At 39.2% G+C, this 27,949-nt stretch overlaps 2 protein-coding genes across 17 annotated transcripts in view; one reads left to right on the top strand and one right to left on the bottom strand.

Annotated features, from left to right (window-relative positions):
* Nucleotides 1–27,949, top strand: part of NBEA (neurobeachin) — a 518,392-nt gene that overhangs the window by 358,502 nt on the left and 131,941 nt on the right. The gene's annotated exons all lie outside the window — the stretch shown is intronic.
* MAB21L1 (mab-21 like 1) lies at nucleotides 28–27,763 on the bottom strand. 2 transcript variants are annotated; one of them, XM_080568513.1, is made up of 3 exons: nucleotides 2,070–27,763; nucleotides 696–922; nucleotides 28–45 (listed from the first exon to the last, which is right to left on the bottom strand). In XM_080568513.1, the coding sequence occupies exon 1, from the start codon at nucleotides 3,713–3,715 to the stop codon at nucleotides 2,636–2,638; it is 1,080 nt and encodes a 359-aa protein (XP_080424639.1). In that variant the 5' UTR covers nucleotides 3,716–27,763; the 3' UTR covers nucleotides 28–45; nucleotides 696–922; nucleotides 2,070–2,635. The 2 variants fall into 2 exon arrangements, with proteins under 2 accessions (XP_080424639.1, XP_080424638.1); XM_080568512.1 differs by lacking the exon at nucleotides 28–45 and having other exon boundaries at nucleotides 59–922.

Below are 27,949 nucleotides of genomic sequence, written 5' to 3'. Positions count from 1 at the left end.
GTCCCATCCCTCCGGAGTGGGCGCCCTGCTGCCGGCTCTCGCTGCCTTTTAGAGAAAAAAAAAAAAAAAAAAAAGGCGCCGGGTATTAATGATGGTAAATCCTCTATTACGGCGGCGTGCGCGTTTTTCAACAGCCTTTCGCTCAGTGCCTTTGTATGAACGTGGGCAGATTTAGTAGCTAAGCCAATTGCTCTGAAATCCCTGGAGGTAAGAGCAGTCCCAGACTGCAGCCTTCCTAAGACACAGCGAAGGGCTTTACCCCTTCCGAGGCTATCAGAGAATCTCCTCATTTCAAGAACGTTAGGTCCCCTGTCAGAAAATACGGCGCATTTTAGTAAACACGCTCCCCGCTGAAATGCAAGCTACTGCTTATTTTCTGGAGTTAAAAAAAAAAAAAAAAAGGCGGGGGGGGGGGGGATGGGCATGTACCCAAGACTTGATTCCTGGGAAAGCTGTGTTTTTTTTTTTTTTTCTTCTCGAGTCACTTACTACTCCCAATTCCCCAGCGCCCCCCTCCACCCCAGCCGCACCCCCTCCCCAGCCGAGCCGCGGAAACCTTCGCGTGGCTCCCGCCGGGCTGCAGCCGAGCCGGGGGCAGGAGGGGGGCACGGGCAAGGGACGGCTGTGACCGGCTGCTCCCCTCTCCTGCACCTCTGTTCCTTCTTACCGTTGTTGCTTTGTTTCTCATTACCGACCTGGAAAATGTTAGAAGCTTCTCTGGAGAGAGAATAGCGGAGAGCTTTGACAAAAAGCCTTTGGTTTTGCTTTTGGGTTTTGTTTTTCTTTTTCTTTCGTCAGAAATATCATAAGTAATTTCCAGTAAAAAAATGCTAGCGAACTTGTCTAGATAGAAGCATGGTTTGTAGTAAGGTGATTTCTGCTTGGCGAATAATGTCTGAAACTCGGGACTTTCTTCACAGTGCTGGCGGGGAAAAAAAAAAAAAGATTCTTCCCTAGTCGCTGGGAATAACGGGTTCTTTAAGGGGTACCCGCTGCAAATAGCTGCCAATGGGTGTTACACAGGCGCTCGGCCTCTTTCAGCACTTGTTGACTGTTAGGGTACTCGACAGAATGCTCGCTGGGATTTTGCATTTTGGTCTCAGAGCGGCTTTAAGAAAACGCAGGCTTTAGGAGTAGGAAGAGGCAATTCCTGACCGCTCGCAGTTTGGAGGCACCCGCATGCTTTTTCCCTCTGGATGCCCTGCGAACGCAGGGGCTCCATTTCTGTGAGCAATCTTATCACATTCATAGCGGACTGGTGGGTCAGAAGCAATAACGTTGTTCGCTTTATTGGTGCTGGCTTGACCCTTTCACCTAGACATTTTACCTCCTGCGTCCCTCCTTGAGCCAAGCCGCTGGATTTAAGGGGCAGCAGGCTCGCTGCTCGCTCCGTGCCCTGCCTGCTTCGGGGGCGGGCGGCGCTTCCTCAGCATTGTTTTTCCCCGGGCAGAAACGCATGGGCTCCGCAGAGGAAACCTTTAGGAAATAATTTGTTTTCGGGCGGCTGGAACAATGTTACTGAGTGAATAATTACATCGGTGCCTGACGGTTTGCTGACGGTCAGCTGGAGCTAAATTCTAGTGTGTTTAAACCGCCGATATTTCCTCGTCCTCCAAAACTAGCCAAAATGCAAAATCAGGCGGCTGCCCTTAAGTTTTCCAGGATTTTAGCAACTATCAACAGAACGTCAAAATGCCCAGAACACAGCTGACCTCCAATCGTTCAAGTAGAAAACTTGATCCTGTATTGAAACGCTTACCCACATAGGCATTTTACTTCATTTATTAGCTTGTAATTAAATAAATCAGCAACAGAAATTAAAATCTAAATCACAAAAGGTAATTATCCAGTGTATTTCAAGTGCATTTTCAAATATATAATTCCAATATTCAAGCGTTATTATATAAGCAGAATCCAAATTTCTTTTGAATATATTTAAATAACATTTCAAGTATATTTATGGAATGTTAGAAATAGAACAAGCAATATATATGAAACGAAAAAATGTAAACTTGTTAAGTTCAGACACTTCAAAAGACAATTAACAAAAGTACCATGATAAAATCTACCTTTTTAAATGGTATCTTCTCTTTAGCAGAAAATGTCCTTGAAGTATCCAAAATGGCAATTTAACTTCTGTTCACCAAATCACAAAACACCAACATCCACAATTTCAAAGACAATGTGAGATCACAATATTTGATACAAATTAAAAGGTACACTGGGGTTTGTTCAGGTGGCATATCCAAATAGCTTTTACTCACAGAGGGATTACAGAAAAATACGGGGTTTGTTATAATCCGTTGGTACCGTTCCTAGGCAGAGTGGTCACAATCAAGTTAAATTACAGCCAATTTTGCTTTCCGGATAAGACGCTTTTTTTTTTTTCCTTTTTTTTTTCTTTTCATTTTTTTTCCCCCCCGCGGGAAACCGCAAAACTGTGGTGCAGATAAGAGGCATGATACTTGCTGTTTTTATTTGCGTTTCTCGGTGAAGAGCCTAAGCTATATTCCTTTTTAAAAGAGAATATGAGTTGCATTGTCAAGTGGAAACATCTGACTTTTCGAACAGGAAGCTTAAACTTCATCAGGATATCAGCCGCTTTATCGGGCAGGCCCGCTCTACAGTTACCCCCCTAAAGTTTCTCCAAACTTTTCGGGTTGGTCAGTATCTCCCTAGCCAATCGCCACGTCTGTTTGGCCGCGTTTTCCAGGGCCGAGTGAGGTTTGCCCTGAAAGAGGTCTAAGTTGGGCAAGAAGTAATGCGGGCACCGCCTGCACTGGAGGCAGGAGATGAGCTGCAGTAAAATCCCGTTGAGCCGATCGCCCAAGCACGACTCGTCCCAGTCCGACTCTCGGGGGTGCTTTTCGCATTCGTATGAAACCAGAGTCTTCATGTGATAATTATTCAGGGGCTGGCCCGGCAGCTCCAGGTGGCGGTCCCGCAAGGTTTTGAGGATGGAGAGGCATTTCTTCCTGCAGCCGCCCATCTGCAGTCTGTTCTCGGCTTCGGCGAACTGCAGCACCCAGGCATCGCTCTCGGCCGAGCTCTGCTTGCCGGCCAGCGAGTGGCACTCCTTGGACAAGAGGTTGAACCCTTCGGCCTTGACCTCCGCCACCCGGTTGGGTCCCGGCCAGGGGATGTGGGGAAGCGGCCAGTGGGCAGCGCTCCGCGGCCAGATCCCCGTGCACTTGAACGCCGGCGTGATCTGCACCACGTACCTATCCCTGATCCGCAGCTTCACCTCGCTGGTGTCCGCCACCATCTTTACCACGTCTCTGTAACTGCACTTATCCACGGCTTGAGCCACCAGAGTCTGAAATCTGGAGCGGATTTTGCGAGCGGAGAGGTAGCCAGACGCCGTGATGAACTCCACCCAGAGGGACATGCTCCTCTTGCGCCCGTCGCTCAACTTTAACACAGCGCAGCCCGGCAAGGAGCCGTCGTCCACGAAGTTGAAGACCCCCATCTGGTTCAGATAGAGCACGACTTCGAACTCCGTGGGGGAGATGACTTCCAAGCCCTCGTAGCGATTGTCCATCTCGTTCAGGGAGCTGATGAAGCGAGGCTCCTGCACCTCCACCTCCTTCAGCACGTCCGACACCACTTTGCAGACTTCGCGGATCGTCTTGGCGATGGCAGCTTTCCTGGCTTGGCATTTCTCGTTGTAGTATTTATTCAGATGATACACCAGCTTGGCCTGGGCCGCGATCATGTTGGGGCAGAGATCCGGATTGTACACCGGAGTCTCGCAGTAGGCTGTGGGATCCAATGCGGCTGCTAAGGCTGGAGCCAACTTCAGAGGAGAAACAGGCTGCTGCACTCTGAAACGTAACAAATGTTTTTCAAAATGCGCTGTGGCTGCTGCTCCTCAGATGCTCTCTTCCTGCTTTTTTAGATCAGCCGTCTCGAAGTGTGTGTGGCGGGGGGGGCGGGCGGGGGACTGGAGGGGGCGATATTTTTCCTCCCCCTTTTTTTAAAGGGTCCGTGAGTGAGAGGAAAGCATCGAGAGCTGCACCTTCCCCGGCAGCAATAAAAACAAAAGTTGCACTGAGACACAGCGAGGCTTCCAGTAGTCAAAATAATAAAACCTCTTCGTATTTATTTATGTTTTCCCGTAGTAATCACTGTGTGTGTGCAGGGCGGTTAATCAGATGGTGGAAAAAGTGCCGCGTGTGTGTGTGTGTATATGTCAGAAGAAGCTGGCTGTTGGTTTGTATAAGAGCCCAGATGCACTCGTGTGGAAATTATAAAGGCAGGGCCAGGCAGGCGGGCGGCCAATCGCCACTGGGCTCGTCACTGCAGCCTCTTTCAGCTCAAACCCGGCTAATTAATCCCTCTCTAGGAGATAGATATGTATACGCACACGCACATATACAAAGGTAGCCGGTTCCCGGCAGAAAAGCGCCGGGAAATCGAGGGACACCACTCTCCTCCGGGTGTAACCCCAAGGGCAGGGACGTTTCCAAAGGACCCTGCGCAGCTCCGTTCCCAGCGGGTCCCCCGACGGCGGCGTCGCGCCCGCAGGTGCGGGTGGCTGCTCCCCAGGGGGCGGCCAGAGAGCCAGGGCCCCCGGTCCCGGCCGGAGCCCGCCCGTAAGTTCGTTTAGAGCCGCCCTCCTCGCATCCCGAGAGCGGTCCGTGACTGCCAGCGGGAAGTTTTGGCTCTCCCGAAGCGGCCGGGGAGCGAGGCGGCAGATGCGCGGCAGTGTAGTGCCCTTCGGAATAAAAGTGTGCCGCCAAAGTCCGCGATCTGGGGGCGTTTTCGGCGGACCTTCTGGCGGGGTCGAAGCGATCTGGAGGTTTCAGGCGTTTGTGCATTGTGTCTCGCCTTGCTTTTTGTCTTCCTACCTTCTGGAGGGGAGAATCGATCGCTAAACGGGGCTGTCAGGTCTTTTTCACGCTCCCTCCAGAAAGCAAGTAGCAGATCCGAAGGGTAAATCTCCTCCGCCAGCTCCTAGCTTCGTTCCCATGCTCCGCGTAGCGCTCCGACGTGTGGCGAAGGCTGGGTGTTCGGCTGCTGTTGGAGACGTGGTGGCACCAGGAGCACCTATTAATTTCAAACCTGGACGGCTCATTGTACAGCGGGCTCTGCTAGCAAGCTGCGTTTAGTAAATGCGCTCACGGGAGGGATGCTAGCGACTGCAAACGTGCTGGCATGCTGCTCATCTGACACCTTGGGTTTCGTGCGCGTGATGCGTAATTAGCAAATTTCTCCTTCGGTACCTTAAGTGGTAGCAATCGGGACCTTTATTTGCACATAAGACCGAGTGGCAAACTCTTCTACCGAGCTTCACTCTAAGAAAACCCTAAATTATATATATATATATACACATACATATATATATATATATATAAAAGAAAAAAAATACACCCAAGCTTTTCATCGCTTGTCTTTAAGGAATCTTTAAGCTGCTGCCCAATTATTAATTCTTAAAGTGACTGTCACAGACGTATGTGTCGCTAAGGAGAGGTCATAAGGCAAGGAACATCTCACGACATTTATTCACCGCATTAAGGCGACCAACTTTCTTGCATACAGCGGAGAATTTCTGACTTTGCGCTCGCCTCCCTCGCTCTTGGCGTTTCTGCGGGCGATCCCCCTTGTCGCTTCCTAGGAGGAAGCCGATGCGGGAATCATTTTTCTGACCATTAGTAAAAACAAGGCTAGGACCGGCTCGGGGCTCCTCGCCGAAAACCTGCAGGTGACAGCTCGTCCCGGAGAAGCCTTCCCTCCCCTCGGCCCGCCGGCGGCGGGGCGGCCGCTCCCCGTCTGTTTGGGACCAAAACGGGGCCGGTTTTCCCCCCAGCTTTTTGCGGGGAGCTTTTTTGACAAGTAGGGGCGGCTGCCCGGCGGGGCACAAGTGGCTCCCCCCGGCCCCAGCTCCTTCCCGGGGTCTGGGACCCCCCCAATCCTCATGGACTCCGCGGGGCAGCTCCCCCCCGTGCCGCGCAGGCACCCGTGAGGTCCCCTCCGGCTTCAGGGGGCGGCCGGGACACCCCGGCGGCGGGCGGGGAGGGGAAGGATCCCGCCCCACTACCCCCGGGGCTGGGGCTGAGGTCGGTCCGGGGCCGACCCCCCTCCCTGCCCGCCCCCCGGGGCCGCGGCGGTACCGGGAGCGCCCTGCCCGCAGAGGGCTTGGCCGGGCAGGGGGCACGGAGCGGGGCGGAGGAGGAATGGGAAGGGGCAAAGCGGGAGGGTCCCGGGGCAGGGGGACCCCCCGGCGCGACCCCTCCGTCCCTTTCTGGCCGGGGGGGCGGCTTTTTGGCGGTGTAAATCAGGCCGAGCTCCTTTCCCTGCGAGGTCGCGCACCGCCGCCGCGTAAAAAACGAAAGTTGAGGCGGACGGACAAAAGGGGTTTGGCTCGCTCCCCCCATCTCCGCCAAGGGGAGCAGCCGTTTCCTGTGGGATGACACGCAGTCCCAAACTCCGAAGTGCGAGTGGAGCCTTCAGCTGCACGTTGAAGATGGAAATGTTTCGGGGAAGGTTTTGTTTGTTTTCACCCGGTGGGTTTTCGCTCAGGAAATCCAGTTTCTAAAGGCAAGAGGCGATATCTCGCCCCTTTTAACCGCCAGGAAGCTGAACTTTCGTAATGTAGGAAAATTAATCGAAATTAAAATTACTTCTTCTGTGCCAAATCACAGCCGTCCCTATATAACGTTAAGATTAACCCCCCGTGTCAAATAATGCAGGTTATATGTATTGTATCTCGGCGGCTGTGGGAACTGTTGTGCCTATCAGGCTTAGCCTTGGCTGGGTTATGTTTACCACTAAAGGTTACGATCAATTTCACTACATCATTTCATTTCACACACACAAAAATAAACACTTGATAGCTTGAAAATATGTGGATTTAGGCATGCCTGACACCAGTCAACCACTGAAATGTAACTGTTAAGGTGACCTGATCGTTTCAAATGACACAAAGTCGGTGGTTTGCTTTGGATTCTGAAAATGATGATATATCTGACTTTACAACATATAAAATATGAATATATTCCAGGCGTCTGACCACTTAGCACAGTTACTTTTTCTTTGTAGTTATTAACGTGTCCTTAATAAATTATAAAAGGAAGGAACACCTTTTCACCACTGAGTTTTATTTTTATATGGATTGAGTTGTTCTGGTAAATTGAGATTAAAATCACCTAATTAAAATGATGATTGATCGTTTGTCATGATAATAGTACCTTATGATATTGGTGACTTTTACCAAATTACTGTTTTCTAGATATTTTCCCCTAATTAGAGTACTATAGCTGCATTTGTTGAACTCTACTTGTTATTTCAAATCTTTCTAACTACAATGCCTTGTCATGCAGTGTTCTTATTAGCCAGAAAGCCAAATAGTGTTGAAAATGTATGACTGCAGGTAGTCGCCCACACCACCAAAATATAAATTAAAAAAAAAAAAGTCGCTTTTATACATTTCACCAATAATTTATTTTCATATGGTGAAAAGCATGAGTTAAAATCCACATGCTGATGCATATACACCCAAAGTGCTTACATTGATATCACTTTATATTTCTTATTATGTAGTGATAGTTCTTCCACACACAACTGCTCATGAATTTTAAAGTTTTATTTTTTAATATCTGTCTATTGCACTAGGGAGCTAGGAAAAAATGAAGCTGAGTTGATTAAATTATTTATCCCTACTGCTGAAGTGAGTTTGAAGGCTCATTGAATGTATCTGATTTCTTGGATCCTCATTCTCCCCTTCCCCCCCTTAATTCATCCTGGTTATTTCATCCATATCATCCTGCCAGCAACAATAAATTTACTTTTTTTTTTTTCCAAGTAGGAAAACTAAAGACAGATATTTGTGGAGAGTTTGCTTTAAATGTCACTTTATATAAAATACGCAACATCATTTTTTGTGATAGAGGTTGACGGTACTTACAAGTGTTTGTATTCCTATTTGCATTTTACTTTTTGACTACACTTTCAAACTTAGGAACAATGAAATAGAAAGCTTAAAAGTAAGTTGCTAGAGTGTTTGCAAAAGCTTTATTTTAGTGATGTTATATGCTCCAGGACTTAGATTTTGCGATATAAATTTATGTAGAATTATGCACGCAAATATTTTCCTTCAGTTATCTGTAGTTTTCTGCAGATGTTTTTTACTATTTTAAGAAAACGTGATATAGCTCCTTTTTGCAGGAGACAATTAGCATTCGTTAGTGTTAAACTTAGCATGTATATGTATTCTCTTCCCATTAAAAATAAAAACATGAAAAGAGTTTGTATTAGTTTTGGACTTTGTCATTCTAGGTCATACGGCCGAACTGTTAATGCTTTAAATTCTTTTAATCTGCGATCTGTTAAAGGAAAAACCAGTAATTGATTTGTTGTCTTTAAAAAGTTACATCTCAAAAGTAAACATAGAGCTTGCACAACTGCAAATTGTGATTTTAGCTAGAACCGCAGAAATATCCAAGCAAGAAAAAATGCATTGAATTATTCATTTGGTTCACTTCTACATCAGCTTCTCCAAAGCCAGACATTCCTTAAAGTACAGCATTTCATTTAGGGAGTCTAACATTGCCTTTTTTTAATATATATATATATATATATAAAAAAAAAAAGAAAAGAAAAAAGAGAGAGAGATCTGCTTTGAGAATGCTCTTTTCTGCTGAACTGAGAGGAGTATGGAATCAGTGGGGATTAGCGCCTTTTAATCTACTACATCTGTAGCGGGTCATCCAACACTGCAGAACTCTCATTACTGTTTCATGCTGTATATGATTAAATGACTGAAAATATTCAACATTGACCTTGAAAATAAAGCTGTATGCATTGGATGATCAGCTTCCTAAGGCTTCATCTCTAAGCTAACCTTTCCCCTTGGTAACTTCTATCCCTGCAATATGTTGTCTGAAGGAGTACTAGACCATAGAAAATGCATGCAAGTCGAAACTAAAGTGTGGTAGCATTTGAAATGTATCATTATATAAATTATGACATCACTCAGCTTGTTTGTGTGTTTTTTTGAGTAACCCAACATCTTATTAATCCAGCCGAAATGTAGGGGTGGTATGTCTTGAACAGATATACTTCTACGACTGGTTTTTTTATGTAAGCTGGTTTCGTATCGATAGGCAAACTCAACTACGCACTCTTGTAGGTAGTTGCCAGAGCTGCTGAAATCAGCAGAAAACACATTGCTTGACATCTTTGAGTGCTAACCTACATACAGCTATTATCAAGCACCATTTTTCATATACATTTTGTCATGTTGTGTGTTTATTGCTGGTTTTCATGCTACATATAATATACATTTAGCCCCTCGTAGTCAGAACTAAACCTGTTCTCTCCCCTTACAATAGCATGGGTATGGTAAATCACCTATGTAACTCACTTTATCTCAACTTAGCTATAAAAAGACATGCCTCGCATATTTTAATGCAGACTTCTATTTTTTAATGTAGTGTACAGCTTTCAGATATTTTCTTTCAAAATAAGGGTGAAGGGAGGAGTTGAGTGAGTTGGTCATGAGTGATTAATACGTTTCATTGAACCTTATGAAGGCCCTGATCCTGCCAACACACACATGGTTAGCTAAACAGTTGGCTGGTTCTGATGAGGTCAGTGGCTTCTTTAGCCTAACAGTTGGTTAAGTCCACGATCTGTTATTTGCAGGATTGGGGCCGAAGCAGGATAACGCTTGGAGGTTATAATTTATGACTAGTATGAATATGGCGTACCTTCACAATATTTAAAATATCAAATGCATGTGTTGTTAAGTATAATAAGGAAAATATATTTTTGGCCTGACCATCTACTCTTCTGTCAAGCAGGACTTCCCACTTAATTTCATTGTGTTTTAGCGATGATAGTATTGATTTAACTTCCTGAGAAAGGACAGTGCTGTTTTGTTTTGTTTTTTTTTTTTTTTGTATTTAACAGGATGCTCTCACAAAAATACTTTTCCTAATCTGCTCTAAAGCTTTTACAAGGAGGATAAGTTTATTCATAGAAATGAGGGATTTCAAAATCTCAAAACTGTACTTCTCGTGTACTTACTTTCATATATTCATGACTATTTCTAGAACTCCCAAAAGGTTCAGGATCTTTTAACAGTCTTAAATATAAGCAACCCACTTGCTAAAAAACACTTATTCATTGTTCCTAAAATATATGTTAGTTGTAACTATAATATAAACATGTCAACCAACTTATTATTTAAGGAAGAAAGGGAGAGATCTTTTCAGGAAAAGCTTGATCCTAAAACCTTCTGGCCTTTAAAATGAATCGATGTTCCCACCACCGCTCTGAACACTTTTTCTTAACTGGTGGAATATTGTCATTGCAGAGTGTAAACTTTTTGTCTGAGGGTGAATCACGTCTCTTATTAAGAGCAGCAAATCACTCTGGTTCTCTTCTTACGTGGGTATGAAAATTTAACTTAGGTCACCTACCGTTCTTCCTACTTTTTTCTATAATTTTTTCACCATAGCTCTAGGATAAAGTATACAGAAATGGGTGCTTTGTGGCATAATGACAGTATCATTGAAATGGCAACGACTATAGAAGTGACATAGTCTTGTAATTTTGTAAATTTCCAATACATTTGTTGATAGAGAAATACTAGCTGCTTATGTAAATATCTGTGTTTATCTTACAGCAGTATTGCTGTCAATTTCTCTTAATAATAGAAATAGATTTTGCCATTTGAGCATGTTATAGTTTATAATACACTAGTACCATTGAAAAGATGAAAAAAAATTTGGTGTATCTGGTAGGGTGGTGACAATGTTAACAATGTTAATGAAGTCTCCTTAGTTTTGGATGAGGTAAAGAAGATATCTTTATTATTTAACATTTTTTAAACCTTCTTTATTTACAGTTTCAAGTGATTTGGAATAATTATTTCATAACACTAAAGGAAACTTCCAGGACTTTATTATTTATTTATTTTCCTAGAAGTACTGGTTTTAATGAGGTAAATTTACTTCTGTTGTGTGATGTGTCCTTGTCAAAAATAGATTGTAAATATTTTCCTTCCTCCTTTTTGTTTGGCCATTACTGTGGTAATTTTAAAGTTATGCCATGTGTACAGGCCTATTAAGAGAGAAGTTACTGCAACCTAAATGATTCTGTCTTATTTCAGTGAAAGTTTTACCATCTCCATTATTTTGTTTTTGTTGTTTTTTTCTTCTGCAAATTATTTCTGGGTACAAAGGGCTATATTTAGCTTCAGTTTTGAAAATAAGCTTATAAAAGGAAACCGTTAGCATATGTAGAACTCTTACTAGCACTCTGAGTTACACAGGAGTATATCGCATATGCTAGGTTGCGCCATAACGCTTGCAGTTTTCGGCTATATTTCAACAGATTGGTTCTTTAAGAAGTAAAAAAATGATGGCAAGTATGTTGGACAATAGTTTTCTCATTATATTCAGTCAGTACATTCATTATGTATTATTAGTCCTTAATTGTAAAGATGAAATAATATAACCATTTATCTTGGCAAACCCATTATTTATAATCTGTACCTTACAAAATTGTGTGGACCTTTGTTGATGATTTCTTCTACACATCCTATTTAGCTTTTTTTTATGTAGTAGATGAAGAAAAAACTTTTCAGGTTAGATTTATTACTAACTTAATCCATTCTTGATAGGCAAACTGCGTATTTCGATGGGGTGAAAGAAGTCCCTTCTTCCCCCCCCCCCCCCCGAAATTCAGTTCTTCATTTGTTTTGTTCACCACGCTGCATTAACACAGTTTTCCCCTGTGTGCATCTGCCAGTGTACAATTTAGCCACGGGCATCTGTAGACCTTGTGGTGATCAGTATTGCAGGCAAAAGCCATATGTGTTTAAATAAAAAAAAATCTCTTTATTTCATTTGCTGTTTTAACTGGATGGATAACTTTTGTGCCTCAAGACAGAGGAAGAGAAAATACAGAAATAATTAATTGCCTCTATTCTTGAGGCAGTTTCATTTTCCCTCTCCAATATGGAATGCTTGTCAGCTTTCCTGATAAATGACTGCATGTATTTGCATAGATTTTACATTAACACAAAAATTAGTTTTATTTGTGAAAAACTAGTTTACATAATAATGCAAAATCTAGCATTATGGATTATGTTTCCAAATTTGAGAGACTGTGGAGAAGTGAGATTTTTTTTTCTTATTTTTTAAATTTCCTTTTTTTTTTTAAATGTCAAACCGTATTAGTTTTTAGCTTTGTATTTTGTTTCTATAAAAATAACCAAATCAGGGTCTTTTAATGTTTATAAACCATTTCTTCTGTCTTTCATAAATTGAATAATTGATGCTGGTATGAAACCAACTTCTTTCATAGGCTTTTACACATTGCGTTCATTAAATACACTCTTAAATATTTATACGTTTGCAAAACCTCATGGAACTGTTTTGAAAAAAATATTGTGGGAAACTGTTAAATGAATAAGAATAAGGATATGCTTTAAGTTTCTAATGCTGCTGTTAAAATAGTGCTCCATCAGGTATTCTTTCAAAGCAGTAATGTACTGCATTAACTTGTATTCCAATGTAGTACTATTTTTTTTTCTTTTCCCTGTAGCTAATAACCTGTCTGTTTTAAGTAATTAGGCCTTCCTGGCTTGAAGTGACAGTACCATACCTCTAGTTAAAAAGTGTGTTTTATTCACAATTTTTCATGTCCTTAAAGTTTATGAGTCAATCAGTCTGGAATATCTTTGAAGAAAATATACTGCACTAATATTGACACAATCGTCATTATTTTCAAGTTACATTGGATATTTGTTTGTAATATAAACCTAGTGTCTTGTTGTCTAAAGACAACTGCTAATTGTATATCAGCTCATTCTCCATGCTGAAGTAAACACAGATGCATTCACTGCTGTTATTTCATGCTGTATAGCAAAAAGAAAATATTGCTCCTTATGAAGCATGCTATACTTAATGGCAACTTAAGGTAAAAGAGCGCCTTTGCCACTTCTTGAATCTGGGACACCCTAGGTGCCAGCTGTCACTGCTCAGCTAATGATGACAAATGCCCCTCTCTATGCAGATTGCAGAGCTTGCAGGCTGCTATGAAAGGCAGCCAGATTACCTTTCTTCAGATAGTAACTTAACCTTTTAAACTCGAGTGTCAGAATGAAATTATTAGCTGGGATAGTTTCAATATCTGTTTCTTTAAAAAAAAGTAGAAAATGAGGAGAAGGCAGTAACTTCAAATAATACCCTAGCAGCTCATATTCACCAATTGTTTGTGGTTCTCTGATGTATTAAAAATAGGAAATGCTGCCACTCTGCCTGTGAACACTGTATGGATTTGGCCAGTGTTGACTGTGTGAATACTGAAAACTGACCTCTTGGTTGCACTACACGGAAATGGGGCCAAACTGGGACAAATTCTGTCCTTGCTTGCATCCATGCAGTATTGCTGATGCACGGATGTGACTGATCACAGGTTACCTGATGCTGTTTATAAGAGACCTTAATTGAACTTACCTATCATAGCTATGCTCAGTTCTATATATGACATTTCATGTTCTAAATCCGTGAACACAGCTAGAGTCCAGTGTATAAAAATAATCAATTATTTAGCTTATAGATATAAGCAGTTTCACAGAACTCAATGCCACTCAGTGTCATGTAGTTAAGTTACTAATTTAAATCAGAGTTTTGGACTTATGTTCTGGGCTGTCTTGGAAGAAGCTAACAGGCATGGGGACATTACGTGGTTCTTTAATAGCACATTGAAAAAGTAACTGAGCTTAAACACTGTGTATGCCACCTAAAGGTGTAGGGAGTTCTTTGAGTATATGTGGGTGTATTTGTATGTGCTTACACGTTTGAATATGCAAGTAAATAAATACATGAGAATTCATGTCAATGTGTGTGTGTATGCACTGGCTTATATGTTAACCTCCAGACAATACAAATTCCCATGTTTGTATTAAATTACTGACATATATGAGCAAGTTTAACTTGCACGTTATATTTGCTGTTAAATCAGTCTGTATGGTTAACTGTATATGAATATCACCTTCCCTCTGAGTAAAGCATAAGTTAGTTTCAATAAACAAGGATTTACCTTCAAGATTTTCACATGATCAAATCTCTGTAGCAGTGGACAATAATAAAAAATTACAAAAATAAGGTGAAAAAGCATTTAACAAGAAGACCGGAAATTGAATGAATTATGGATACAAGAAAGTAAATAATAAGAATAGGAGGGGGAAAAGTGCATTTGGTATGAGATTGGAATGTCCCAGATAGAAAATAGTTGTTATGATTGGCAGAAAGTACAGGAGGCAGAAAAAAAAAAAAGAGTACATAATGAAGTTGAGATCTATGTTGCATTAACTGTAATGTGGTTGGTTCTGTAATAATCATTAAAGGAAAGGTGATCTAATATGTGAATATAGGATTAATTAATATTCTTTTCTACAGCAAAAAAAATCTGCTGATATGTGTTCTCAAAGAACTTCTACCAGTATTTACTTCTTTTCATACTATGATGTATGAAATGGAGATGCTGTTTAACATATGTTCAAAATGTTTCCCTTTAAAGTTTGGGGATGAGTGTTTGTTTCTGCCTATGCATAAGTATGTTAAATTTAACATTCCTGTTTTGTTTTGTTTTTCTTAGGACATTATGTTTGAAGTATTTAAAACTACGTTTCATTATTTCGAGCAAGTGTAGCACAATCTGGGAAATAAAAAGGACAAAGATCTAGTGTTTCATAGTCAGGTTTCCTAGCTTGTTAGTTGAATAGGCATCAAATGAAGTCCAATGCCTATACAAAAGAAATGTTCCTTGTTTGGATTTGCCCCATCTGTGTCATCTGGTGGCTTATGCAATAGGAGGTGTTATCACATGAATCCAAATGCACAAGCCAGTTGTTTTATGGACTCTTTCTGTGCTTGGAGGAGTTTATAAGTTGCCCACTCTATTGTGTGTCACTCCCAGATGACACGGGTGCATTCTGCTGAGCATATTTTGGGGGTAATTATAACTAATGAAGCCTGGTACACAGCTTGTTCACAGAGTGATTTATTCTGCTGCTGTCTGATTCCTGAGACTTCTGTAAAATGGTTATATTGTGCATTCCACTTTGGACATGTATGGGAGCATGTGGTATTGAGTCAATCTGAGAAAACTGAAATAATTTGCTATTCAGTGTACCACAGACTAATTACAAAGATATTAGCTTGGTACATCTGTTTAAAAACATAGGGAGGAATAGAAATTAAAAATGGGATCTGTAACTTTAGGGATATTGACTTTAGTATGGTCCTTATTTAGTTATTAACTCTTCCCAGACTTGCAGTAAGCCACTTAGATGTACAGCTATTAAATTGCTCACATTTGTTTTTTTGTTGCTAACCTCAACAGTTAAGGTTAGGTTTCCTTTATAGCTTTCAGCAAAAATTGTTTGCAGATTTTAATTCTGCAAGTTAAGTTCTGATAGCAAGTGATATTTTGTGGGAAGATAGATTTAAAAGTTGGGAAGAATATACCTTATAACTTTCCAGGTAGGAAGCAATGAAAAAAATAAATCAGTACTGAAGCTTGGGTATCAACCTTTATTTAACATTAGATGTACATTCTCACTGTAATTTGTCTTGAGTGAGTCTCTAAAGCAAGTAAATCCACTGACATTAGTGGGACTTGTCATCTCTTCAAGAAGTGCTCATGCATTTGTTTGCCAGGATGGTTTTTAAAATCTTTTTTTCCAAGATGCTAACATAACTCTGAAGTCACAAAGCAATGGGGTGCATAGGAGCTGCACAGTTTGTCACTTCACCTGCTGGAATCACAGATATCCAAGCAGAATTGTTGTTTTTACAATTATCTCAACATTGGTGTTCAGTAATAATAGTCTTCAACTACATCTGTCTTCAGTTACATCTGCTTCTCCCATCTTTGTCTTCTAACTCTGCATCCAGACTTGAAGGACTTTTTCATCTTTTTTCAGTGCTTAAACAAAATTTACCTTCATAGGGAAAAAGAAAAAAAAAAAGATTAACAATTATACCTCTGAATGATTGGCACACATTTTACAAAAAGCATTATATAAGGATGGAAAACAACTGCTTAGAAAATACAGTTCACATCCTTCTTACTGGCTGCATGAGTAGAAAAATAGTTTTACTGAGAATGAATTATTGTTTTCGTCTGGTTTTGTGAAAACCACCTGAGGTTTGTGCAGGACAACAATCACAACATGGTGGGTGAGAAGGTATCTGTAGTTCACAGAAGTAAATCATAGAAGATAGCATTCCTGAGTTAATATGTTAAGCCAGAGGAAGTGGTCACCAGCAGACCTTAAGTTTGCCTCTAGCCTAACCTATCCCCACGGTGAAGTTTGCAGTATCAATACCATTTTTCAAAATCAGTATTTTCACCGGGAAAGAAATGAAAACAAAACAAAAATTCTACTCAGTTTTTGTCTCATGAAGATAAAAGTGGACAGAAGGTCTGCCGGTGACTTCATTCCTACTTCTGAATTTGTGCGGAGCCCAAAGGAACTTGTAGAGTTCCTAGAAGGAACTTGTAGGGCAGTGCTATAAACCCAAGATGATAACTATCAGAAGGTAAGAGTGCTGGAGAAAAGCTGTTTGTATTGAATGTGTATAGAGAAATATACACTTTGAAAAACTGACTGTTTTGCTGAGAACAATTGTATCATAATGTAGCAGTTACGCTTAAGTTGTTTTAAATAAACAGAATTTGTTCTCAAACTGTGGTGAGGGGCATGTTTAGCTTTATGCTTTGTTCTTGATTCCTGCCATAAATATGTGCTTTGAGGACAATTTGTACATGATGATTTATGACAGTATGAAATCTGACCTGGTTTGAGGTTCACTGGCAATACAGTTGTGATAAGTTTTAACTTTTGATAACATTTTACACATATATTACCTACTTACATACCTTCCATACCGGTTGCATGGAGTAAAGTAAGCTGTGTTACAAGAGGTTTGCTAAACTGGCAACACATACTTATCATTGAAATCCCTAGATAGAATTAATTTCACAGATGAAACCCAGAATTTTGCACATTTTGTAAGGTTTTCTGTTTTGTTGGTGGTGGTGGTGCTGGTTTGCTTGTTCTGTGTTAAAGGAGCATGACAAACTACAATGGCTGATAAACTAAAAAATGCCTAAGAATGAACAGTTGTTTTCTTTGAAGAAAGATTGTTACACGTTTAAAGAATGGTTTGCTGGAAATGTGTTTTTGTGCTGTTAAAATATTGCAGTTGTCAGGTGTAGTTGTTTTCTGGGTAATCTGCTCATGGTTAGTCAGAGTACATCTGTTATATATCATTTTTAAACCTTTCATAAAATATTTAAGATTAATGGTCCAAATCAAGCACAATCTAAAAATGATGATGCTAATTACATCAGTGAAACTTATATGTCATTCTTTTGCGCTGACCAAACTTTAGTTGCATGAACTCATTTCTCATTTTAGTCAGCCAGTCAAGAGTACTGCATTGATAATCATTTAGCAGAAATTGAAACCAAGAAGTTGAGTTGCTTGTTGGGCAATAAATTCTTTGTTGAGCTCACTGGTGTTAGTGGTAGACTTTCCTCTTTGTTGTCATGCCCTTCCATTTTTCCTGGTGGTCTACCAGATTCGGGGGGGGGAGGCAGGCTGCCCAGTTGGACTGTCTGTTTACTAGAAGTTTTAAAAAAGTGTTGACTGAAGACCTTTTGCCATATTCCATATGTGCAGATCAGTCATAGAGTGGACATGTTGGACTGCTTAAGAAGCAACAATTGGTATGTTTGAGTTTAGCAAATGCACAAGGAATTTGAACTCCAACCTCACACTGACCCTGTAGTATCGTGATGATCAGTTGTGAAGGCAAAAAGATAGTGATTCAATTAAAATCCAATTTTAATATCAATTTAAGTTTATATAGCTTTATGGAATAGGAGAAATATAACATAAACAAGAAGATAACCAAAATACATTGTGTTTGTGTGAGAAAAAAAAAAAATCACTGGATAGAATGGGGATTAGGGCAAATATATCAAAGAGAATGAATTTGAAATGAAAACCATTAGAATTTTGCAGGAATAATTACTCTGAAAACTTCTGGTAAAATTTATTTCATTGAAGGGAGAGGAATAAAAAAACAATGTATAGAATCAAAGAGGAAAATCAGAGGACAGGAAGATCTTTGCTTAAAGAAGTTTGAATTAAAGTGTAAGCAGGTAGGGTTTGCTTCATATAAAGATAAATACCATACTAAACAGGAAATCCCACTTCCATGAGTCTCTACCAGTGCATCTAAGCACAGTTGTCCCACATCATGACTCAGGTTGTGAATCATGCTTACAAGTGTCAACATTTTCCAGGCTTACTCTTGACTGTACTTGAACCGAGCCAGCCTGACTGTAACTGCTGCTTTTGTGGGCAGAAGTCATTGCTTTGTGAAAGCAAATAAGGTAGCTCTCCAAGAGCAGCTCTCCAGAGCCCCAGGCAGTGAAAAAACCAGCCTTTTCAGCATCCTTTACTGACCTAGAGGTTAACCTGTCCAGAAGCTTATGCAATCTATACAGTAAGGGAAAGCTTTATTAGGATGGGAAACAGGATATGCTTGAGAAGAGTGAGACAACAGAGAGAATCCAGGAATTGAGAGGGAACAAGTATAATGAAGTTCATGCCAAGTCTTTAAAAGAGTAGGTAATTATATTGACACCTTGGCCAATATTTTCTTACCTTCTAAATTAATTTCTAATGACAGAATGAGGTCTTTTTGGATGCACAAACTGCTGAATTTGCTTGTATTGCATGGTACTCTATGTTCTTAAGTTAATGTTACCAAACATGGGACTTACAAGGCCTTCATTCACAAGCCTACATTATTTGCTACTGATCTTGTTTAATATTTATACAGTGAGACACATTTCCATGTTGCCTTAGAGAAATAAAAATTATGTGATTCTGACATCATTTTACAGTCTTATTTTGGCAAAAGCAAGAAATTATGAAAAAAATAGAATAGGTAGAGGAAAAGATAAAAAGATGGTAATAAAAAATGTGTGCTGCTCTATTATGTAGGAAGCTTGTCGACATGATTTTTATTTCTGTATTTTTATTTCTTTATTTTTAGGAACATATAAAATAAGTTCACTTGAAGGGTTAGAGAAGCAACAGCTGAAAGGCAAAGGTTAGAGGTGTGAGCATTAGATTTCCATTCGTGTGTTCAGGTTGGTTGAGGCTGCTGAGAATTTGATCAAAGGTGTTTGAATGAGATGCAATGGCTAGTACAGATAGGAACATTTCACCATCCTTGCTCCCAAGTGGATGAGTTGAAGACCAAATAGTAGGCAAACTGCTTGTCGTTGCCTGCTAAGCAGGCTAACTGAACCCAACAGTAGCGTTGTTGTCAAGGTTTCCCAGAAATGCACAGTTCACTGCTTGAACACAAAAAATTCAGCTGCAAAATTCACTTGTGAATAGGAATGTAGACTCAATTTCCCTTCCAAGAAAGCCCAACAAAAAATCTTGGCAACGGGGAGCAAGAGGATGATGACATCAGTGTAACACGATCATATGTTATTTTTTAGGTATGGCTGCACTGATGCATCACATTACCTTGTTGCAATATTAGGCCTGTAATGTTACTTCTAGCTCCTTTTTATGTACCCAATGCTAAGATAGCTCGTCAGTATCGAGAGGTGGGGTGCTACATATCTGAGTCTTCTTTTTGGATACCTTTGAGGTCACATTTGTAAAATGTGACATTTTAACCAAACACTACCATTCTAGTTTTGATTTTCCATTCAGATTCCATGATACATCAGAAAGCTCATCATATTTGTCGAGTGCTGAATGAAAGAATGATTCATCTTTTCAGTCATAGCCTGCAAAAGAGTGCAGAGCATTTCATAAATGTTCAAATGATATTCTGCCTGGAATATCTCTGTTAGCTTAAAAACACAGAATCAATTATTTATACTTCTGAACTGATTAAAAAGAAAAAGAAAAAAAAAGTGTTCTTAAGATTGAATTTGTGTCTTTAACAGAAACATCATAATCATTGAATTGAAGCTGTAAATATCTAATTACAGCAATCAGGTGTGAGTCAACAGAAAGACTGAATTATAAAATATCTGTGGGACTGCATGAAATTCTGGCATAAAAGCTGACCAGTTTTATGGCTTATATACAATCTTCATAGTAATAACATGTTGCATTTAGGAGGCAGTTTTGCACAAGCACAATTTGGTTTGTTCGGGTTGTTCTACTTAGCTGGCTTGCAGTTAAAAAAACATGTAAACTCTTTATATCCATGAAGCAAAGAAATTGCAGTGGACATAATTCCTGTTATTAAACCTGTTCACTTATTGATGTTAATTATTAGACGGTCGCTATCCTGGCTAAAAAGACTCTCAAATAAAATAGTTATAAAGAAAGCAGCTTTGTCTCACATAAGGAAAACTGGATGTAATGCTCTGCATACTACATTTTACAGGAACGCATAGGATCTGTTTACCTGGTTGAAATTCAAATTGTTTTATTATGGTGTCAATTCTTTGGTTTTGGCAGCACTTCTAAAGTGTCTATACACAAAAGGACTACCACAGTGAATGAATGCTAGTGTTGACACCACCTAACAAGCAGGGATTATGTGTTTACAGAAGAAGTAATATGATAGGTCAAGTATAAGAGGCACTTCTCAAGAGTACTTCACCACATAATGAGTGACTGACTAGAAAGTGCGGAGCTGCCACTCTTTGGCTTCGTTTCGGTGTTGATGCCTGCCTCTCTCCTCCAAAGCCCTCTTGATCATGTTCAGCTGCTCTGTTCTCATGTGGTGAATAATAGTAGAGTAAAGCTGCTTTTCTGTCTCATTTTTCTTGCTAATTTACACATTCAAGCCATTTTTTGTTTGCTATCCTTATTTGCTATTCCCTTTTGTCAAGGCACTGTTCTCTTTTTTTTGCCTCAGGCCTAGGAACTAATTTGAGCTTCTATAATTACTTCATGTTTTACACCTGTCTGCATATCATGCACCCCTTGTCTCTGTACTTAAGCTGTATATTTTCTTGGGGAAAAAAAAAAAAAGGGAAAAAAAAAAAAGGCTAGTTTTCATACACAAGGAATCCCCAAGTTTCTCCTCTCAGTCTTCCTACAGGAGAAACACAATTAAACTGTTGAGATGTTCTCAGCAATGCAGCTGACCTTTTGGGTTCATGAAGGACAAATGAATGCTGTCTGTTCAGACAGTTTGTGTTAAGACATTGTTGAGCAAAGAGCCCTGAGCTTTGTTCCTCTTGAATGAAGCGATGGTTGTAGTCATTTTAAAATCATTAAGACCCTGAATGCACAGTATCATTCTACAGTGTTTGCTCTACAGCTGCTCTTCTGCTTTAATAGCAGCTTATTAAATTTGGGTCAAGCGCACTCTGAAGAGTATCACAATGAAGAAACTGTTCGAAAAGTTACCTGTTTAAAAAAAGGCAATTGATTAGATTTTTAACTTAAGTGACAGCTGCAATTCATTGCCTGTTCTTTGTGGTGTCCTGCAGCCAGAGTGGAAGCCTTTTGTAATTTGGTCTTCATTTTGTAAAAGCTTTCTTGAATAATCCAGGGTTGCTTTCCACTCTGAGACCGCCTCAATCCAATTAGGAGTTTAACAAGGGTCAAATTAAGGAGACTTTACACTTCATGTTTGCATCATTAGCCATAAGACTGTTTTGTGTGTGCATGACTGTGTGTCGAGGGAGGAGGGGAGGCTGCAAGATGGGGCAGACACAAAGCTGTCATCCACCATGTGGTGTATCCCATAGCTGAATGGAGGCACAGCAGGCTAGGAACAACATTTCCAGTTGTCTTTTGGGGCTGTCGTCATGTCGATTTCAGCTGGTACATAGTCGTTTGGAGGTTACAGGTGCTAGCTAGAGCTGAGGAAGAAGAGCGTGCTCTATGAGCGTCTAAGAGCGTCCTCTTTTCTCTCCTGGTAGCCTATTGTTATTGGACAAATGACTGGGAAGAGATGAAGTTAGAAATCTCTTGAGCATTCATTATTTTTGATGAGATGACAACTACCCCAGTTCCTTGTTCTCAATACTCATACTGTTTTCTGTTATTTTTTGAAAACATATTTTTTTCTGCATGTTAAATGTGTTGTACAGTGTGATTTTTTTTTATACAAGTAGTTTGTTTAGCAGGCTTTTGGAAATCTGGTGTGTGTATGGAAGACTACAAACATTCACTAGTATTTTCTACAATAACAGTTAGTATTCTAAAAATGGCTCCTGTTTTACTTATGCAATTTTTGACCATGAGCACATTTTTTCTAATGAATTATTTATAGAAATTGTTGAAAATTAAAGAGAAAACCATAAGACCCTCTTTTCTGTGTAAGATTGTTCTTAATGACATGAAAAATTCTCCTGCTAATCAGTGTTTAGATGTGTGGGATATTGCTAGAGAACTGTTGCAGTGTCTCCTTAGCAAATGCTTTGTGCTGCTACATACAAAGTAATGATTTATCTAAAAATAACACTTTCATTGTTCCTCCCCCCCTAAACCCATTAATAGGTACTTTAGTATCATGCGAGTTTTCATAGTTTAATCCCTTTTCAAAAGCTTTTCAGAATAAAAGCTCTAAATGGTCCTCAGTATTAATTTGATGTGACTTCTGTACAATATGGTTTGAAACTCTCAGAAGCACATTTTTACAGCTTACCCTTTTTCACTGGATCAGTGTGTGTGGAAAATACCAGCTAAATGTTTCATGGAGTCTCTGCTGTAAGCCTTTTTTGTTGTCTTGCAGATGCTATAGCTTTCTAGTGATTTTTATTTAGTACCATCATTATTAGATAATACTTAAGCCAGATCAAAAACTCCACATATATTAATGTTCATTGAATTTACATTTTAGGAAATGCCACTTTAAACATGATTTAAAAAAAAAAAAAAGTTTTGACCTGTCTCTTGAATTTAGTTTGATGAGAATATAGCTTCAAGAGTAAACTGTGCATAATAAATGGTGATTGAGTTTAATGTAGTCTGTGTTTGTAGTCAATCAGATCTTTGTTTACATTTAGACAGGAATAGCTGGCTTTAGGGCTTTGGACACCCATAAATAATTGCATTTTTTAAATGCTCAGCTCTCAGTGAAATATTAATATAATGTGTCTGATGGAAGTAACAAGAAATTATTTAAAACTTGTTCTGTCAATTTCTTTATCAAAATAAGAATGTATTTTTATTTGGATTGCAGTATGCAGTGACTTGTGAAATAAAAATCTTTACTATCCATTTTTTTCATAATGGATGTCTCCTGTGACATTTCCCCCCCTCCCCCAAATACTACTGCCAACACTGAAACAACAGAGTTATAATAGGAACAAATGGTTGCTTTTCGTGTATGAGTGTGTGTTTTTCCTAGTTAACTCAATTTTAAGGCTTTTGCATAAATTAGTATCACAGATGAATGAAGTAAATGTAAATTGTATGATATAAACCTGTTTGAAGGTGTTCAGGCTGTTCTGAGTTCTACATATCCAGGAGGATCACAATAATATGAGATTCTGAATGTCACAGATTTTGTTTCTTTATTACTCTATTTCTTTAGTTCAAAGAGAACCCAGTAACTTAACTATAGAAGCATTTATTTCTGGTACTGTTTGCCATGCCCAGGTAAAATAGAGCTTCAACAGACATTTTTATATTAAAGAAAACTTCTGTCACTGACTTGTAACATACTGTCATCCCGACTGAACATTAAGTGTATATATTCTATACACACCAGTTTATGTTCTTTTAACCTGGCTACCTTCAGAAAGGCATTTCATTTTATAACTTCAGGATCCCGCAGCTTGGAAAGAGATGCCCTTTACAGAATTGTAACAAACTGAAATGAAGAGCTGCACTTGTTATGAAACAACTACTGCAACAAAATCTAGTTTATAGTCTGATGTTTTGTGATTGATGGACTGAAAAGTGCATTACTATTTCTTCAAAATGAAGCTAGTGAATACCTTCTGGAGTAAAAGTCCCCCTTATTGTAAGTTTTTTTCACTTTGTAGGCTGTGGAGTATAGGTGGTCTGCAAGAAAAAAAAATGGATTTCACAGTTGCAGTACCATAATTTACAGGTTGAAGAAAAAGTGGGTTTACTGCTAGCAAGCATTTGGTGACCTTTACCAACATTTATTTAATATTTACCTATGATATACAACGATAGGAAAAATATTCCATTTCTGTATTTCAGTAGGACTTTTCGTAAATATACATATGGACATTTTAATGTAAATTAGATACAACCTTTGAGCTGTGTGGAAGTTATCAGAGCAGACCTCAGTGTCATAAACATTCTGCCCTCTCTACCAGGATTCATATAGCCATAACAGAAGAGACAACAGCATGATTTATGCATCTGTGTAAGTTTCTGGGAGATCATCCAGTCACAGTTTTGTGCTGGTGTCACAGAGATCTGAAGGTGTGAATGGTAATCAGGCTGCTCAAGTAAAGCCCCAAAATTTCTGTCAGCTACGAAGGTTGGAATTTCAGATAAAACACATCCAGAACTTACATAACGTCAGAAAATAAATAATTCTTCTCAATTACAGTAAATCTGTACTGCACAAATTCTTAAAAGTAGTGACACTTCTAAGGCCACTAACCTAAACTTTGAGATTATCAATGTCAAGAGTGTAAAATTTTGCTACTATTTAGCATTACATAGATGTTTTTCTCATTTTAAAATTTATATGTTGTTCTGTGTATGTGTTGGTGTAAAACATAAGTTCTATCTATATTCAAAGATGAAGTTATTTGGATTTTTTTTGTAACAATGTTACCATATATCTTGTTTCTTTTGTGTTTTGTTTTCTTATTTTTAACGTACAAAACCATTTAGAAAACCTATTTTTACAGTCAAAGCAACTGTAGTATAAAATCAATTACATAGTTATCCATAGGAGGATCAGGTGCCTGCTTTATTTCTTTTAGAAGGATATCTACACTTTTTGTGTATAACGAATTTAGTTCTCTTGAAAGATGCTGGATTGACAGCCCTGAAGACCAAAGTCCTTTATTTATGCATGAGCAGCAACAGTTCTGGCTTTCCCACACTGCCCTCCTGATATGTTTCACCCATGACCTGAAGGATCCCCCTTAGGGGTGACAGCTTTGTAGCCTTCAGACCCATTCACTCCTCCAGTCCTCTGCTGAGAGTGCCAACAGGAATGACAGTGTGGTGGTGCCTTTTTGTTGTGAATGCCTGATAACCGCATTTCAGCTTGCCATGGACATCTCCTTTTCCATCGATTATCAAACAGCAGTCTGAGGGTTATAATTTTCAGTCTCTTCTGAGTAATGGCAAAGGAGAGGTCTTAGGGTAATTAAGGCAAGACCAGGATTTGGTTCAATTGTTGTATATAGTCCAGTAAATTACAGTCAAGTTCTCTAGCCCATTACCAATTCCCTGAGTGAAGTAGTCTTCCAAGACTTTTTACAGCAATACTAACATTCCTCAAACCCTCTTCTTTTACTCAGAGAAAGCAAAGAATGATTTTTGAAAGCACGTCATAAATAGCCTAATTTTCTTCTGGCTTACAAAATACAAAGCATAACTAATCTGATAGTGGATTGCGCCAAGTTTAATTTGCCTCCAAGACCTTATGGGCTAGTTGAGTATGTTTCTGATCTCATTTATGGTAAAGCAAATTTAAATTCCATTTGTGTTACGCTACATACACATGTGGGCGTGGTTCTCTGTGTAGAACTTACATACTGGATGTGGTAATTAGTCCTTTATGGGATATGAGATTTACATGCGGAATTATAATGGATTAAATAGATATAGTACTAATAGAAACTCTAACCTTTTCCCTGCAATAAATTTATTGATTATATTTTACATCAGAGATACATTTACATTGTAAATATGTGCTCAGTGCATCTGAGCTGCGATTTAGTTGCCTGCCTTCGCGTATATTTCAAGAAGAACGTACCAGGAATTTGATTTTATATTTCTAGTTATTGCAGCAAGTAGTGCGTGCATGCATTAAAATAAATGACATTAGAAAAAGAAGGAAAAAAATAATTGTTGTCCTATGCTAAATGGGAATATTTTTACTATTCAGTGGCATATTGCAATATTCTAAGCTCTAAGTAAGAAGACATAAGTCTGTGCATGTGGAGAGTTCCACATGTGAATTTATTTTATGATTCTTAATGGACAATTTAAGTGCTAAAATAGTAAGATAATTCAGTAATGTATGCATTAAAATCATTAAAGGAAAAACCTGGTTTTATATTTCAGAATATGAGAAACTACATTGCATATATACAGCTACATGCAAAGCCTTCATCCCATTGCTAAAGGTTATGTATGGCTCTTGGGGGAAAAAAATTAATTTCAACCCAATAGTTCTATATTTGTCAAAATGATTGTGTTCTTAACAACCTGCATTTTAAACAAGACAAAATTTTAAATTAAATTATTTTTAAAACAATCCAATTCAAATCTGACTGTTTTTTATTCACTTAAAATATTTCAAAACAATAACCAATCCCTTTATGAAAAAGTTATGCAATTGGAAAAAGGGTAGGCAAAAAAAAAAAAAAAAAAAGCAATACCCAAATAATCATCACAAGTGGTACAATCTCCTGAAAAAAAACCACCACATTCAATTTGAAAGCATCACTTCATAAAGTTGTTTATAATACCGATTTATCTGAGATAAAACAGAGACTCTTAACACAATGATGGATTCACATGGCAGCATTAGAGTGACTGTAAGTTATTTTTTTTTCTCCCCTGTGTTCATTAATAAAAGTCCATGGAAAAATGTAGAAAGAAATCTCTTCCTTTTTTGGACTCTGTGCTTTGTAGGAAGAAAATTAAAAAAAAAAAAAAAAAAAGTGGATTTTAATTTTATATCAAAGAAACCCTTGAGGTGGAAAGTTAGGGAAAGCTGCATGGGTTTGTAGCACAGAAAATGTCGCTTGAATTTTGCTGCTCAGTAGTTTGATATACTCATTTGCTGATGCGAAATGACGAGGGCTTAGAAAGCAGGGTTTTGTTTTTTAGCTGTCTGTAGACCTAGTGGGGCCTTACAGAACCCAGTCAGCAGGTCATTAACTCTGGAGAAAACAGCTTGCATTAATATGCTCTAATCCGGTATAATTAGTCAAATTACTGCACGCCAACCGGCTTGTCATGTGTTGTCAGATTTGGCATGCATGCAGGATCGCCAAGGTCCCTCTGGAATGCCACCCTGGATCAGGGAAAATGGCTCATTTGTAGAGCTGCTGATCTCCTGATGAGGAAAGCAAACTGAATCAGCAGCCATAGCCTTCCAGAAAAGGAAGAGAAAAAAAATAATTGTAATTATTTTGTTGAGAAATAGGGAATTCATGTCCTGGGAACTATTTGTGGTTGATACCTACGATTAGAAATAGAAGCAGTTCTGTTGCTTCTTACAATTTCTAGGTATCTAACAACACTGGAGATCCGCTGTACTATATAAGATTAGCATTCGTAAAAAGATTTAAAATAAATAATTACAAGCGGATCAGCTACAAATTACCTACCACACTGTGACACAGATTATTAAACTACCAGGGTGTGCGAGTGTGGGTGTGTGCATGTGTGTGCTTGTGAGTGTGCATGTGCCCCTTTTTCCAGCCATGGAGGAGGTTATTAAACTATAAAAGGGCCATATTAGCATAAATTTACAAGAGCTCTTGTTCTGGCGGCATGATAAAAACCTGTGTTACCTTTGCATTAACACTGAATTGCTTGTTGTGCTTTTGGCAATGACAGATAAGTCAGTGTAATTCCCCATCGCAACGGAAATGATGCTCCAGATTCCAAACGCATCCTGAAGATGTCACTGACAATAATCTTCAAAGAACGGCCAGTGAAAGTGGGCTGTATGTTTGCAGGATGATATACTGCAAATGACAGGAAGAATTATGTGAGTGAAGACGAATCTGTAACATA

The sequence above is a fragment of the Anser brachyrhynchus genome (assembly GCF_964034855.1).
Source record: "Anser brachyrhynchus genome assembly, chromosome: 1".
Classification (NCBI taxonomy): Eukaryota; Metazoa; Chordata; class Aves; order Anseriformes; family Anatidae; genus Anser; species Anser brachyrhynchus.
This window is presented reverse-complemented; position numbering and strand designations above follow the sequence as displayed.

Bases quoted from the DNA above. Each gene is read 5' to 3' on its own strand.
- MAB21L1 (XM_080568513.1), bottom strand. From the start codon at position 3,715: ATGATCGCGGCCCAGGCCAAGCTGGTGTATCATCTGAATAAATACTAC.